The 16,807-nt window shown below is 43.3% G+C and overlaps 1 protein-coding gene across 2 annotated transcripts; it reads right to left on the reverse strand.

Annotated features, from left to right (window-relative positions):
• Positions 1 to 1,387: 1,387 nt before the first annotated feature.
• Positions 1,388 to 14,898, reverse strand: LOC128444659 (threonine-rich protein). 2 transcript variants are annotated; one of them, XM_053427249.1, is made up of 5 exons: positions 14,866 to 14,898; positions 4,749 to 4,847; positions 4,503 to 4,646; positions 3,911 to 4,027; positions 1,388 to 2,524 (listed from the first exon to the last, which is right to left on the reverse strand). In XM_053427249.1, exons 1-5 carry the CDS (start codon positions 14,876 to 14,878, stop codon positions 2,118 to 2,120), a joined length of 780 nt encoding a protein of 259 aa, XP_053283224.1. In that variant the 5' UTR covers positions 14,879 to 14,898; the 3' UTR covers positions 1,388 to 2,117. The 2 variants fall into 2 exon arrangements, with proteins under 2 accessions (XP_053283224.1, XP_053283223.1); XM_053427248.1 differs by lacking the exon at positions 14,866 to 14,898 and adding an exon at positions 5,314 to 5,564.
• Between the last annotated feature and the right edge of the window lie 1,909 nt (positions 14,899 to 16,807).

Raw genomic sequence — 16,807 nt, forward strand, 5'->3', positions numbered from 1 at the left:
GAAGTAGGAAATAGCGGGTGAGTGGTTGATTTCCGACCCAACCTTTGTACTACTGGCAAACAGTAAGTGCGAGACTCCAAAATATTCACCCTCAGTGTCCAAAGGACAGGTATCGCAGGTCGTTTCTTCCTGCAGCAGTGAGACTGTACAACCAGCTCTGCTCCCAGTAAAAACAACAGGCACCAACATTATGGACTGCACTTTAACACTTGCAACTGTGCAATATTCAGTGTGCTATATTCATATGTCTGTTTAATATCAACAGTTCATGTGCAATCCAGTCGTTGTACATATTTTATCACTTTTTTTCCCTGTCTTTACCCTATATATATAAGTTTAATTATATTCATATTTTTCTATATTTCCATTTTTTTTTTTCATATCCCTTACACTTAAGCATTGCATGTTACTTATTACTTCATGATGCCTTTTTGACTCTTGCTGCTGTAATACTGCAAATTTCCCCATTGATGGACTAATAAAGGATTATCTTATATATTCATCGAAGGGGGAATCTGTAGTGCACCACATACAAGCCAGTTCAGAGGGGTGTTTTAACTACTACTAAACAAATGTTGGGGCCCCATATAATATACTTTGGTAATATTTCTGTGCTGGTTGGTTTAATTAATGGCTGATGGGCACAGAGATTTTTTTATTTTAAGATATTTGTTAATAGATTTGTATAATTTATGGTTTGCACAGCTGCACTTTCCTTGACTGGTGACAACAATAAACTTAAGCATCAGGTGAAGAAAAAAACCCTTTCAAGCTGCGACCTATCGACCCCATAAAAATCTCTTTGTTGTCCCCCACCAATGAAATCTCAGTGTCGTATTTGAGGACAAGGTATGCCATTGACTTTATATGCCACCCAGCTCTGGGGAGAGGCCCTGACCACTGTAATGACCACTGCAGACTTCTCTTTATGCAAAGGGGAACCATTACAAATTCCAGGTTGCACCACTATGTGTTTGTCAACTCCCTGCTCATCAAACTCCACTGGCAACCCATGGCCACCCGAAAACAATTCAAGTCACTGATGTTTGCCTGCAGTCTTCTGGGTCTGCACCGACACACTTGAACTCAAAGGAATTATGCAACTTTTTAGTGAAGGACTTTGCTAACATTACAGAAGATGAAAATGGTGAAACCTTACAACCATAAAGTAAGAATAAATCTGTCACAAAATATATAGAACAAAGAAACAAAGTATGAATCGAAGCCTGACCAGCATGAGCGTCATCATAAACCTCCATTCGCTTTAAACTAACCCTTTCATGATAACAACATCATTGGTGCATTTTCAGGTACTTCGTAAAGGAAGCTGCAAATTCTCAAACATGGGACACAGATTTCATATTTGCTATGCAGCAGGTACTCAAACTGAATAGGAACAATTTATTATTTAGAACATTTGTTTTACAGAAAGGATACTGAAAGCTGCATTGCGCTAATTAGGTATCATATAATGAAAACTTATTTTTGTGTGGACTTCATTATGCAGAAATATGTTTTTTTATAATAAGTCTTTTGTACCTTGTTAACAGATGCTACGTCACTGGTTAAAAGAACACTGTCATTGTTTGGCAACTTCTTTTGGATTTCAACGTGTACTGTGTAACTGGCGAGATGTCATTATAAATTATGATAATTATAATTTCAAGTGGATTTATATTCTTAAATTCAACAGATGACATAAAGCCCAATTTAAGACAGAGTAGTAAAAACATTTTGTCTTTGTAATGACGACAGTTTTTCTTCTTTAAAATAGAATAACATATAATATAATGTCAGAGCATTCAGTCCATTTGAAATACACAAACATTTGAGAGAAAATCAAAGCAAATATGAACCAAGAAAATGGAAACTGTGACAAAAGGATGTGTCACCTTTGTTGTGTTCCAGAAGCCTATGTGTCTATTTTATTGGTGCCCTTGTATTCCACATCAGCCGCCCTGGACTCCAACCCCCTTTCCTAAATTTATAATTTCATTTATCCCCTGTAATTACTTACTAGAAATGGCAGTGAGTAAATGCAAAGTTAGACTTCAAAGGGGTCTTTCAGAGGGTTTCTGGTGACTTCTGTGGTCCTTTTCCCCTTTTCTTCCTTTGCTCTAATAGACAGTAAAGACTAGGAGTCCGATCAGCAGATGGATCATACCCAGTCTGATACAACAGGCGTCACTTGCAGTAGTTATAGCTGCGGCTGAGGTGGAGATTGTTTTTGTTGGGGCAGCAGTTGTTGTGGCAGCAGTTGTAGTTGTTGGAGCAGTTGGAGTTGTTGGAGCAGTTGTAGTTGTTGCAGTTGTGGCAGCAGATGCAGTTGTTGGAGCAGTTGTAGTTGTTTGAACAGTTGTAGTTGTTGCAGTTAGAGTATTACATAAATTGGTGCCACAACAGGCGAGTCCACTGATTTTAACAGCACTTTGCAGGAAGGGTATGGTTCCCAGGCTGGAAGCAACAGCACACATGTTTTCAGACGCGCAACCAAAAGCTGGAATAGTGTTCGACCCAATTGTCACTGGAGAAGAAAATCACTGTTACTTTAAAATGTTATTTGTATTTGTAATATCCCTTGTTGTCTGCATAGACTTATATAAAGATGAACGACTTTGATGTCTCCCAAAAGTGAAGCTAACTCTTTCTGATAAGTTTGGTTTTGATTAGTTATTTGATTATACAAATGGGGTGAAACATCATGATTTACAGCTCAGACTGACTCATGATTGGTCGAGCGCATGTATTGGTGTGAACTTGATACTTTGGCTTCAAATCGCGGTCACCACTGTGCAGTGGCTGACTCCAAATGATGTCAACAGCACAAGCTAGCACCTCATGAATATTTCAGATATTTTAGCTTCATTTTTGAACAGCGGGAGGAAGAAGAGATGCGTCGTGTTTGGTTATATGTGCAACACAGAAAATGTCTTCAGTGGATAGTGGATCTTTTCCGAGGTGGTACCAGCTTAAAACTTTCAACCAGCACAGGAAGGCAAATGTTCATTGTATGTTCTATTGTTGTAAGATATGTACTTGATATTATTTGATTTAGAGTTGCACTGGTTTTTCAGTTAGCCTTAGTGTAAGTCAATCAAACAAAGATTTGGTATTCTCACTTTGAGTTAATTGAAATTGTGATTGACATTTTATGCTTTTTCAATGATTTATGGTGAATAATGAAAATAACAGGCAGATTAACTGATTTAGTTATTATTAACTAATATAGTAATATATACTAATTAAGGTCTTCATCAACTACAAACTCCTCCTTCTCACCTATAAAACCCCTCCATGCCCGAGCCCCACGATATCTAACTGACCTCCTCCAACGCCACACGCCGCTCATAAGGCTGCAGTCTTCAAACACAGGTGTGCTCTCCATCCTCAACACCAAACTGAGAAACTTTTGAGACAGAGCCCTGCTGTGTCGCAGCAACCACTCTCTGCAACTCTCTCCCCACTGAAAACCACCACGCTGCATCCCTGACAGTTTCAAATAAATTTCCAAACCCCACCTGTTCACTAAGACCTTTGGCCTCAATCAAGGTTCCACTTGTAAGTGCTGTTTATTTCTGTCCTATTTTGTGTGAATTATTTTCTTTTCCTTTTTTTCCCCTCTTTTTGTCCTCACTGACTATTGAAAGGAGCTATATACATTCAAGCTATTATTATCATTATTATTATTATTATTAATAATAAAATGGTAGAGATTAGTAAAGTCTAGCATGCAAATGTGCTTCAAAATGCCCACAGAGTACATAAAATGTGTATGTACTTAACTTGTGGGCCTCTTGACGCACATTTGCATGCTAGACTTTAATAATCCCTACATCTATATATATATATAAATATATATGCAAAGATCAACATCAAACATAGTGTATACTATACAGTATATAAGACTCACCACTGGCTTGAAAACAGCGATCCTCTGTTCCCTTACATTGTATTGAACTGTTGCATTGAGAGGTGATGGGGTTACAATTGAAACACAGAAGGCTATTAGCTGAAGCAGCTGCAGGGGCTGAAACAAACAAGAATGGCCTCCTTTACTTTCAGGAAATGAAAGAAGAGGGATGTTGTTAGTCTTCGCTTTCTTGCTTGTTTTGAAATTAATTAAATTACTCATTGACTACAAGCTGGACTGTCTGAATTGCAGTAAAGTAAGTGGAATTACAACAACTTTTACATTTCGGAACGAGTTATGTAGATTTAAGAAGTAATCCCTTTAGGTCATATTTTTTTTACGGCTAGGGTTAACATAAATTATATGCATTATTTCGATTATCATCTGTATTAAATTAAGTTTTATTTGTAATTGTAGTACTGTATTACTCTGTTACATGTTTTCCACTACTCTCAGTCACTGTATATGTTCATATGAATAGAGAATATTACAGCATTACAAAATGATAGTAGAACATGTCAGAAAAATATGCCACAAGTTTTCCCTTATCTTATCTATGTTAGGTATAAAATAGTCATGTATATGTACTTACAAGGCAGGTTGGCTGAGTTGCAGTTATCTGTGTTGCAGCACGCTGCAGATGTAAGTGCACTCAAAAAATCCAAGTTAACTGAAAATGTCTGAGAGCCTGTGGCTGGGCACAGGGAGGACGGTGCACACGCCTTGTAGATTTGTCCTGGAGTCCCAAATGAAATGAAAACAGAGTCAGGCAGTTGGTTAAAATGTTTTTACTTTAAAGTATATGTATGTTAATGGAGAGTAATGTAGAAAAGTCTACCTTGAACAGAGGCTGTTACACACATCCCAGAGGGACATGGACGTAGGACTGGTGTAGAACATGCTTGACCTGTGCAAGTTTGACACACAAGTGCTCCATCTGATGTGAGGAGAAAAATTGTCAAGTATAATCTGTTATTATCAGATCTGAATTTCAAGTCAAAGAATGAGGTCCTCAGGTTTTAAGGATGTTTTGGTTTATCAAAGCTCAAAAATATGAGGGGTGGAATGAATAATAACTGATTGATATGGAGTTATGGAGTGAAAATGCATGTGAACTGGAATGGAGCATTAAAAATCTATGTAAAATGAAAAAATGTAATAATGAGTTCTAAAGTTATATGTTTAGTTTACCTCTTTAGTCTGTTTGTGTGCTATAATGTATTTTTTTTACAGTATAGTTTCTCCTCTGAGGATCCATAAATAAGTTATTTTAATTACATTAAACATTTAGTGTCAAAGTTAAATTCCTTCCTGAAAGTTGTTTATGGTGAAATGTTTTTAATTAGATTCAAATAAGGTTCTGTAGCTACTGACGGTATTGAAGCTATGAAAAGTAGAGTTACCTGTGCTGGAGAGCGCCCAGAAGAGAGTCAGAGAAAGAAGCAGCTTCATCTTGATGAGCAGGTCAGTACCACAGGTTCCTTATACTACTTTTATCAGCACATTGATGCTTTATATACTTTGCAGTTATTGAACATATTTACCTGTGATGCATGTCTAAATACCTCAGGGATTGGGCGTGTTCTCTTTTAAAGTTTGATCATTCAGACTGTCAGTCCCTCATTTGTCTGAGGGAGAATCACGTCATCACATCTGAAAACACCCTTTTTAATATCATCAGTGTAAACCTGTTCAGATTGTTTTGTATAAAGGGAAACGTCCGAAACAAGAACAGTTTTGTGTTTCGGTTTATGTACTGCATCAGTGAATGGGCACAACTTGATATTTTGCGACAATGTTTTGACAGTGGGGAACCATCTGACATACTGACTCACGCCACACTCACTCACGCCACACTGACTCATAATTCACTGTCACGCTTTGTGTTTGCCTATTTTTGTTCCATCTGAAATAAAAGTGGCAACCAGTCTGTCCACATAGTTAAATAACGGTGTTTATCATAATTTAACTGATGACTGTACAACCTCAGGTCATTACTCCAACTACACTGTACAACATCAAACAGAAATTTAATGGAACCAACAAATCCTTTCCCAACATCTTGATGTAAATAAAGAATTTCTGTAGATTTCTTGTCAAGTGTACTTAAAATAATATTCAGAGCACCAAAAACAGCACCATTAAAGTGCTTCTCAGAGGACAAATAAACATAAGGTCTTTTGACTTGAATTGACCTGAACGAATAAACTGCTGAAGGAAAACTGCCATTTTGCACATTTGGAGCAGGAGTCTGCATAGTAGCATCGTGTGATTGCTGTGGTAGCTAAGTCGTATCAATACACTCAATACACCCCATTTTTAGAGCAACAAATAACTTAGTGGAAACCGCTTACAGTGATCTTGGTTTAGTGGGGTGCCTAGGCACTCAGTCATTTCAAATTGATGCAAAAGTTTTGTTTTGTTTTCTAAATTGAACATAATGGTCTATAGAACAATTTTGGTCTGAGGGCCAAGAAACCAGATTTTAAAAAAATGGTTTTGGGCCAATTTTCTAAAATGGCCAAAATCGGAAATATATATTTTTTAAAAGGTCTTAATTTTCTTACATCTGCTATGATGTATTCTTTTTTATTGCTATTGCAAGTCAGTACTATGTTGGGAATGAACTTTTGCTCAAATATGGAAGTTATAAAAATTATGGTATGGCAAAAAAATAAGGTGGCTACCAATTTTCATACCTTTTTTTTTAATAAATAATTTTAATAGCTATAGTTACTTTGGAGAGTGTCCTGAGTATTTTGATTAAGGGAAGGTGTTTATTATTTATTCCATTTCATATACAGTAATTTGATGTATGTCAAGAATATTTTACAATCTTACAATTCATGCCCTTTAGTTATTTATCTTCTATTCCTCATTTCACTATTTTCTCTATTCTACTGCTTGGATAGATTAAGGTTCATTCGTCTGTGTTCCTCATTTGGAAAGTCCATTCAGTCCATGTAGGATGAATGAATAAATACCTGAAGAATATAATAATTCCATCAGTAATGCCCCCAGTAATCAAAATTCGCTAAACCACTTGGCTCTTTACGGAATAAGTTCTCATTGTACTGTATGAAGTGACTGCATAAGTTGCACTGAACATTGAAAGTAAGTATTCCTTCTTTTACTGCTACTGCTGAACCAACCCTAAAAGGGTGAAAGACTAAATGTAACTTGAGGTTAAGGAGTTAACCCCCGTTCTCTGAAACATGAGTGAGGTATCTCACTATGGGACACGCCCTCCGCGCTGTCCCCCAGAAGCAATTTTACACTCCGCCAGTCGTAACTGGCAGGCGGACATTGACCCCACGCTCAGAACTGTATGAGACCATGTAGGTACAGTGACATCCAGATTGTAGAATCTGGTGAAGGTATGAGGCGTTGCCCAGTTGGCCGCCTCACATATCTCTTCAACAGGCACACCTTGGAACAGTGCCCATGACGCAGCCATTCCCCGAGTGGAATGAGCGCGCAGACCTATGGGGGGCTGTAATCCTCTGCAATGATAGGCTGTGGCAATTGCCTCCACGATCCAGCATGACAAACGCTGCTTCATAAGAGGCTTCCCCAAGTGTGACGTAGCCCAGGACACAAACATCTGCTCTGATTTTCTGAAGCCAGATGTGCGGTCCACATAAGCGCGTAATGCGCGCACCGTGCAGAGCGCATTCAGCCGTCCCTGTTCCAGCGTGGAGGATGGAACGCTGACAGTTCAATAGGGCGATATGCTAATGCCGAGTTAAAAACCTTTGGCACAAACGCGGGATTTGATTTGAGAAAAACCTTTAAATCCCCCCTAAAAAAACGCATGCATGACGGATTCACTGACAGTGCATGAATGTCGCTTATACGCTTTGCAGATGTCAGCGCCAGTAAGAGAGCCGTTTTAAACGAGAGCATTTTAAGCTCCACCTGCTGCAGTGGCTCGAAAGGTGCGCCCGATAGAGCTTCGAGCACTAATGTCAAATCCCACGGTGGGGTTAAGCTCCTTGACACTGGCCGCTTCCGCCGTGCGCCCTTCATGAACTGGCAAACGAGAGGATGCTGTCCTGCCGTTTGGCCACCAAAGCCTATGTGATATGCTGAAATAGCAGCTAAGTACATTTTGACCGTGGAGAAAGCCAGACCCTTGTCCAAAAGTTCCTGTAGGAATGTCAAAATGCCAGCTGTAGGGCTCTGAAAAGCCTCCACACCTGCTTTGGCGCACCAATCCTCAAACGCACGCCATTTGCCATCATATGCAATGCGTGTAGAAGGGGCCCTGGCGCTCTGAATGGTTTTGATGACACTCTGTGGAAGTCCAGCTGTGGTCAGATTCAGCCTCTCACGGCCCAAGCCCATAGCGCCATGCGCTCTGGATGAGGGTGAAAAATCTCCCCGTGAGCCTGTGACAGGAGATCCCTCCGTAGAGGCAGCGGCCACGGCCAGCGCACAACAGCATCAGTATTTTCCCTGCCAGCGGGGAGCTATAAGGATTAAGGCATGACTCCTCTCCCGCACTCTGGCCAGGGTAGGTGTGATCAGCTCTAACGGGGGGAAAGCGTACAGTAGAACCTGTGGCCACTCGTGCGCTATCGCATCCCCCCCCCATCGGGGCGTTCTGGCCGGTCAGGGAGTAGAACATGGGACACTGTGCGTTTTCTTCTGATGCGAAGAGATCTACCTGAGCCCGGCCGAATATTCTCCATATCTGCGTTACCACCTCGCCGTGGAGTTTCCAATCCTTGTAGCGAGGGCTGCCCCTGGAGAGCAAATTCGCTCCCCAGTTCCGTGTGCCCGGCACATGTGTCGCCCTGAGGGACAACAGGTGAGAACTGCTCCACACTATCAGTCTGTGTGCCAACGTGTGAAGATGACGCGAGCGCAGCCCCCCCTGTCTGTTGATATATGCCACCACCATGGTATTGTCCGTTCTGACCAGAACATGTTTCCCTCTGAGAAGGGGCAGAAAATGTTTCAGTGCCAAAGATACCGCCAACAGTTCCAGACAATTTATGTGCGCAAACTTCATTAGCAAGCTCCAAGTTCCGCTCACTGTCCTCCCCTCGTGCGTGGCCCCCCAGCCCGCAAGAGAGGCATCTGTTGTTATCACCCTTCGTGCCATGACCGTTCCCATGGCAACGCCCTTGGTCAGAAAACCCGTGCATCTCCATGGGCGCAGGGCGTGGACGCAGGCCAGGGATACTAATACCTGGCGATGGCGGTGGTGCGTTGGGTTCAGTTTGAGCGATGCTACCCAGCGCTGAACTGGTCTCATGTGTAAACGACCTAGTGAAATGACCACCAGAGCTGAGGCCATCAGCCCTAAAAGTCTGAGGCACGACCTGAATTTTAGCAACGCCCCCCTGCGAAAAAGTGCCAGACAAGCCTAGAAAGCTTTTATCCTTTCCGCGGACAGACGCGCTCTGAACGTGACTGAATCGAGGAACAGTCCTATGAATGTGATTCTCTGAGTTGGAATCAGAACACTCTTTTCCCAATTTATCGCAAAACCTAGAGCCGCCAGATGCGATATAAGCTGACTGGTGTGGGCCTGAGTTTGCTGGGGCGACTGTGCCGCGATGAGCCAGTCGTCTATATACATCGCTATACGTATACCCCCCTCCCTCAGGGGCGCCACCGCTGCCTCGGTGCATTTCACAAACACCCGTGGGCTTAATGAAAGACCGAACGGGAGCACTCGGTATTCGTATGTTATGCCCTGGAAGGCAAACCTGAGATATTTCCTGTGAGGAGGGTAAATAGGGATGTGAAAATATGTGACTTTTAGGTCTATGGCTGTGAACCAGTTGCCTGGACGCACAAAACGGATCAGCGCTGAATGTGTCAGCATTCTGAATTTGTACCGTCTCATGTAAGTGTTTACGGCCCGCAGGTCTAATATCGGGCGTAAACTTCCGTCCTTCTTCGGGATCAGAAAGTACCTGAATAGAAGCCACTCTGGCTCTGTTCTCGTGGAACCACCTGAACAGCCCCCTTGTTCTGCAGAGCCGTGATTTCGTTCTGCAAGATATGCGCATTTTCTCCCTGCGCTTGTGACTGCAATATCCCGTTGAAACGGGGAGGAGTGGAAACAAACTGAAGCCTGTAGCCCCTGGTCACAGTCTTCATTACCCACTCCGATACCCCACAGGTTCGCCACTGTCGGGTTCTGGCCGCCAGCGGCCCTAGTGCCTGAGCGGCGGAGGTTAACACGAGCCGTGTGGTTACAGCGCCCACTTTGCCCTTTGCAACAGGCAGGCTGGGTCGCTGTGCCATAGGTGGAGCCATACCGCCCCCTCGTGGTGTTATGCGAGCCCGCACCCCCTTGTACAGCTCTTCTATCATTTTGATAGTTTTCGTCTTTTTCTGTTCGTTTTTTATGAACAAGTGAGGCTGCGCCCTCGGCATTCGGGGTTAGCACTACGTATGACATTTATTGAACATTTTACAGAGGAGAAAGGAATGTTGTGTTTGTTTGGGCAAGGATTTGTGCTTGCGCACAGTGCGCTTTTGGAAACACTCGGCTGCGGCTCCACAGAGCTCTCTGCTGCGCCGATCTTTCCTTTCTTTGATTTCACGTGAACTATGAGTGCCGACATGGCCTCTGCATGCCTTTTGTGGGTTCTGAGACAAGCTCCTCGGAGCAGAACCCGTTCCGACGGGAGGGAAGCAGGCGTCTGGCTGAACCTGTCCCCCCCGACTAGCGGAGGTGCGCTAGGTAACGCGCCTCTTCTTCTTGGCCCCAAGAGTGGCAGGGTGGGCAGCTGGATCTCCTGCTGTCACGCTGGGAGCGAAAGGTTTCTTCGCCCAGGCGCCCTTGAGCTCCGCTGTTTTGGTCTGGCCCCGACCGTCCGCCTGAGGGTGCGTCTGACGTTTCGGGAATTGGGAACCTGGCTGTGTCACTGCTTGGGTGAATGTTTGCCGGTGTACGGCTGGGGAAGCGGCCGGCGCCTTCCTGGGGAGGCACAGTTGGAGCGCTTCCCCCTCTCTCTTTTTCTCCTCCCAGCGTTTTTGCATGGTAGCTAACGCCGGGCCGAATAAGCCTTTCGGGTCCACGGGAACATCGAGGAGCTGGGCTTTTTCTTTTTGGGAGAGTTCGATAGATTTAACCAGCGAGCTCTCTCCTGAGTGATCATAACGGCCATGGCTGTTCCCGACGCCTGGACAGCGCATCTGTGCAGACGCAGGCAGAGGTCCGTAACCACGCACAGCTCGTCCCACACTGCCGTGGAAGGTGACACCACGATGTCATCCTCCAACTCCGCCTGGTAGGCGAGCAACAGCGAAGAGGCGTTAAGAGCTTTCACTGATGTGGCCACCGCCTTGTAGCTCTTCTCCGTCAGCGACGACTGGAGGCAATCTGCCTTAGAGGGCAGGGTGGGGCCAGCTGAGGTCATGGTGGACCTCCGTGTTGGGTGGAGGTGAGTCGCCAGTAAAGGTTTGACCGGGGGCAGGTGGGAGAAACCCTTCCCTTCCATATCAGCCCAATCCAACATCGCCCCTCCCTGGACGGGGTTCTTGGCGGAGAGTGGATTACTCCAGGACCGTGTCGCCTCCTCCAGGCACTCGGGAAACACAGGCAAAAACTGCTTGGTGTCAGCTTTTGCTCTGGGCATCCTTTTACCCTCATAGCGGGACATGGTGGTCTCGGTGAGGGCTTCAGGCCATGCATTCCCAATTTCATCGCTGCTTTTCTACAGACTTCGTGCAGGTCCATGCTGGAAGCCGGCGGGCCGCATGAACCATCCTCGGACGCCAGCCTCGCGGCTGGTGGGGTGAACACGGATTCCACGTCCACCTCGTCGTCCTCGGAGCCGAGGCTGATAGACTGCAGTGAGTCGGAGTCACCTCCGATTGCTCCGCCCTGACCAGACATTAGGTCGATCTCGGGCTCGTCGGAGTCATGTAGCGGTGCCACGGCATCAAGCTGATCGCCCCAGCTGGCACCCACGGGAAAGGTGTTTCCCTGGGTGTCCTCCGCACTATCCTGTGTACTGGGGACGGTTACCCCAATCACAGGATCCACCTCTGACAGACTAGCTTGGCGCGCTAGCCTGCGTCGGCGTGTTTTTATTGATAGGCGTGCAAAGTGCTCACAGGTGTCCGGGGATGTTAGCGATTCTCGGGCGTGTTCCAGCCGGAGGCACGCCGAACATACAGAGTGGGTATCTGCCCCCGCTATCTTGTTTCCACACGTGCACAACCTAGGTGGTACCTTTCTCTTGCCCATGGTGAGGACAGGAGCCGGGTCCATGGTTGCCATCTCTTCCTTTTTAATTGGAAGCGGCGAGTAGATAATATGGTGACAATCTACTAGCCCCAGCCAGCTATAGTGTTTTAAGGTAACGCTCGTCGACCGAGTGGTTAGCTCGCCCTGGGAACAATTTTGTTAATCTTTTCAGCTACGCTGTCTGAGGTAATGCTTTCTAGGAGCGAGAAGAGTTTTTAGACTAAAGGCGATGACGTGACATCCGGTCTTATATAGAGTAGGAGGTCCCTCCTCTAGTGACAGACGTCACGTCCGCCTGCCAGTCAGGACTGGCGGAGTGTAAAATTGCTTCTGGGGGACAGCGCGGAGGGCGTGTCCCATAGTGAGATACCGAAACGAATGTTGAAAGAGAACAGGTATTATGAGATGGCTGGGACAACGAATTGGCAGCTATGCATTCTTTGCCAAAACCAAACAACGGAAAAACTTGTTTGCCCTGTTGCTAATCCAATTGTCAGTCGTAGAGAGGGAGCATACACAGATCTTATCAGCCTTGCACGTCAGTTCCAAGCAATTGGTGCTGCTCCCCACCCAAATTTAGAACTTCCACATGAAGAAAGTGTTGTAAGCTTTACCAGCCAACAACACTTGACAATGCAAAAAAACGTTATTCTGAAGGATTGACTCCTGCCATAAGAAGATCCTGCGAAACTGGTGCACCTGTAAATCATAAAATATGTATCTTCTGTGGTGATGAAACAAATAGAGCAGACCATTCTTTCCAGAAGGTAGAACTATCCCATCAGATACACGACATGGCAGTTGCACTGGGGGAAGATCGTATTGTGGCACTCCTTTCAGAGGGAGATCGTGTCACTATTGAGAGAAAGTATCATCGCAATTGCTACACAGGGTTCAAACGTCCTTACAATGCAATTTGTAAACGAGATACAGCTAGTGAAGACTTTGAAGTCACAGCCGAAAATAAGTTGCTCCAATTCATACAGGAAGAAATTGCTGGAGGTCGCAACATCTTTGCATTACAAGATCTGACCGATATGATAACGGAGTGATTGGAACAACGTGGAATCCAGAAGACAGTGAACCGGACACGCCTAAAGAAAACAGTCCTCAAACACTTTCCGGATTTGACAGAAGCAAAAAGTACCTGTGATGGTTCATTTCCCAAAGACCGCGAAGAATCATCTGTTCCACAACGTATGAAGTATTTCTTCCATAATCTCCTTTCAGGACCCAAATCATCATCCGAACAGGAGAATTCTCGGGAGATACTCTCTGTGAGTCAGATGGCCATGCTAAATATGACTTCTCTTTCCTCAAACTTGTATTATGAGCCTTCACTTGCAGTGTTCCTAGCCCTCGAACTGCATTTGCAAACTGGTTGAACTCTTACACAAATATAATCTGAGCGTGTCATATAAGAAGGTCCTCAGCATTGAAGCTAGCTTTGCAAAGACTATTGGAGATCTAACAAGGAACAGCGCAAAAAATATTTTTTCATACAAATTTGCGTGCATATTCACAGTTGCAGCCCTGGATAACCTGGATCATAATCCCACATCACGTACTGCTACCTCATCCTTCCATTGAACTGGGATTTCACTTTTTCAGTTTCCTACAACACAGAAGTCTGGACTGGACCAAGAATGTCTACGCATAAACTCACATACAGAAGCAGCTGGTAGCAGTGGACCAATCCTGCCTCACATGATACATATGGGTTATATCGATCATATTATAAAGATATCAGTTGCTACTCCTGATCCTGAATCAATACATACTTATTATGTTCAGATCAAATATTCTGATCAAGAATTATAACAGCTAACATATTTTATTAAAGCTGGTGGTAGGTTCAGAGCCAACAACGCCCCCTAGAGGGCAATTTTTTGACCGGCATGTCTGGCCCTCGGACCAAAATTGTTCTATAGACCCTTACAAACAACTTAGAAGTGAAAATGAAACTTTTGCATCAATTTGAAATGAAAATGACATATTGCCTAAACACGGAACCTCACTAGTTGATTACTTTAACTGAATTGCATAAAGCTTCTGTAACATAGTCCTAGAACTTGGAAAGGTAATGGCAGTTCCCTTAGGGCGATATCAAATAGCGCACTCACGTACGCAAGCGTGTGCACAAACAGTGTCATCGAAAACATGGGTAGACTCAAACTGGGTGACTTTGTAAACTTAGACAATGCATGGAGAGACAGAGGAGATGGAGGAGCGATCCTGGTTTGGCTCGATTCGGTTAGCAGTGACAGGACAAATGATAGAGAAACAGAGGGAAGCAGTAAATCACTGACAGAGTCGGTAAAACTATTAATAATAACTGATTTACAGTCCAAATATGTAGGAAAAAAACCAAAATGTAAGTGAATTAATTGATCACTATAACCTAATTATTTAAACAGCATTTGTATAGGAACAATTGTGTCCCAAGCTTTGATCCATAAAAGGTTAATCGCTATATCCGTGACCATGACATCAAGTTTTAAGTGTAAAACCAAACTTATTGTACAAATAAACACTTGAAAATGTATGAGTGTGATAACTACTTACAATCACAGCAGCCATCTTTGACAACATTTTAATTTACTTTAACTTTGTTCTTTGGCCCATGTGTTATCCTCTAACACATGCAGTCACAATGTATTACCTATACTGCAGCCAACAACGGAATCTTTGGTGTACTCTTCCTGCCCTAATGCCTGAAAGAGTTCTGCAAACTCACCCTGCATATTCATATGTCCTCATGGAGTTGCACTTGCCAGAACATTAATTTATGGATGAGGGAAGTGAAACTAAAACTTCTGCTTTTAAACTTCACGTTTTAAAACAGAAGTTTGTTGGGACATTGTATTTTGACATTCAGCTTTAGAGATACTTGATAATCCCCCTCATAAAGCCAAATCATACAGCCAATTGATTTCACACTCTACTTGAGGTTTTCCCTTAATATGCATTCATTTTTCAACTTTTTCCCTAGGATTGTAAAATATATTTGTGCATATTTGTGCAATTCAGCCATCCCACCTCATTTCGGTAAACCAGATGTCCATGCTTTGTCTCAAGCTCTCTGATTGGCTCTGTGAACTGAGTTGTTGTTTTAACCCTCAGCTTTTCATGTAATTGATGGTTATATGAGGTGACAAATGCCATTTGTAGAGCATCCGTGGCTTGAGATCCATCTGTATTAAGGTCACTTGTCTTCAAGTGACCTTAATACAGATGGCAGTTCTCCCATTGTTTGTTCCCCTGGTACTGGTATTGTTTTGCTGTGTTCTTTAATGTTTTGTCCATTTCTAGTTCCTCATAAGTAAATTACTCTCTGACTTCCTTAAACAACACATATTACACTCAATAGGTATATAATTGTAATTACTTTACGGGCTCTAATGTTCAGAAAACACATATAGTGTTCATTGATGCTGCTCCTCCTTTCAGTCTTTTTCTGAAACATTTTGTTCCAGTCTCTTCAAGGACCCACCTGTCCCGTTTGTTGTAAATGGTCAACCGCCCACAGCACGTGTACGTAATGTTGGCCTCCACTTTCTCTGTATCTAGTTTTTTTAAGAAGCGTGACTGACTAGCCGCTAGGCGTGCATTATGAAAATGTGGTGATATATCTGCAATATTGGCCAGGCCACTGATAAGGCATTTCAGAAACTTCAATATTTTCTGGGGAGGAGAGGTGCTCCCGTTACGGCGAGACTTTGGCTTTTGAACTTTGCCAACATTTTCCATTCACAAAAATGTATTAATTGCCCAACTTTTAATATAATCTACCCTAATTTAATCGAACCTACCTCTGCTTATTTAAAGTTTATCTTTAGCCTTATACTTAAAAGGACCTGCTTTTGCCTACTTTGTCGCCCTCTTCTGGCAATTTACAACTTTTCTTAAGGTCAAGAGAAAGTCGACAATGTAGGGACTCAAAGGGATGACTTATATCAACTGGGCAAAAACAATGATCCCGACAGGAGTCTTTTGCCTCTTGAGGGTTTGGGGGCAGGAGAATTTTCCCATGATGACATAAACATGAAGGGGTCAATCCTGATATTCTGGCTCAGTTTGTGTACTTATGTGTGCACGTAAGTGTATAGTAACATGCAGTGCACGTGTCTTAGCTAGTGCACATAGTGTAAGGGGAGGGACCACCAAAATCCGGAAAAAAAGTGTTGTGATTAGCAATCCAACAGGTTATACATATACAGTACATAAGATATACACAACTGTATTATTCATGAACTACTACAATACCTTTGTTGGATAGAAGTCCTCTGCTCATTGATAATGTGTTATTTGGTGCCGTGACTGGGTTGCAGCTTTTACAGGCATGCAACACAACATCAGGTGGCTTTTTTATTCATGGTTTGTATTTATATCGTGTTTTTATAGTCTTGATGACCACTCAAAGCACTTTACAGTACAGTTTGTTTGCCTTTCATACATTCACATCCATACAGTACATCTTTGGACAGCTTTTTTCTTTGATGGTCAATTTGGGTAGTAATTTGGTAGTATCTTGCCCTAAGAATCTTTGTCATGCAGATGGGAACGAGTGAGATCGAACCGAACTTCTGGTAAAAAGGATGACCACTGTCGTCCTATTAAGAATGAGAAGATTTGCCTATGCATCTTCACCAGCAGATATTAAATGGAATTAGTGTAAT

This window comes from Pleuronectes platessa, chromosome 7 (assembly GCF_947347685.1).
Source record: "Pleuronectes platessa chromosome 7, fPlePla1.1, whole genome shotgun sequence".
In the NCBI taxonomy this organism is placed as follows: Eukaryota; Metazoa; Chordata; class Actinopteri; order Pleuronectiformes; family Pleuronectidae; genus Pleuronectes; species Pleuronectes platessa.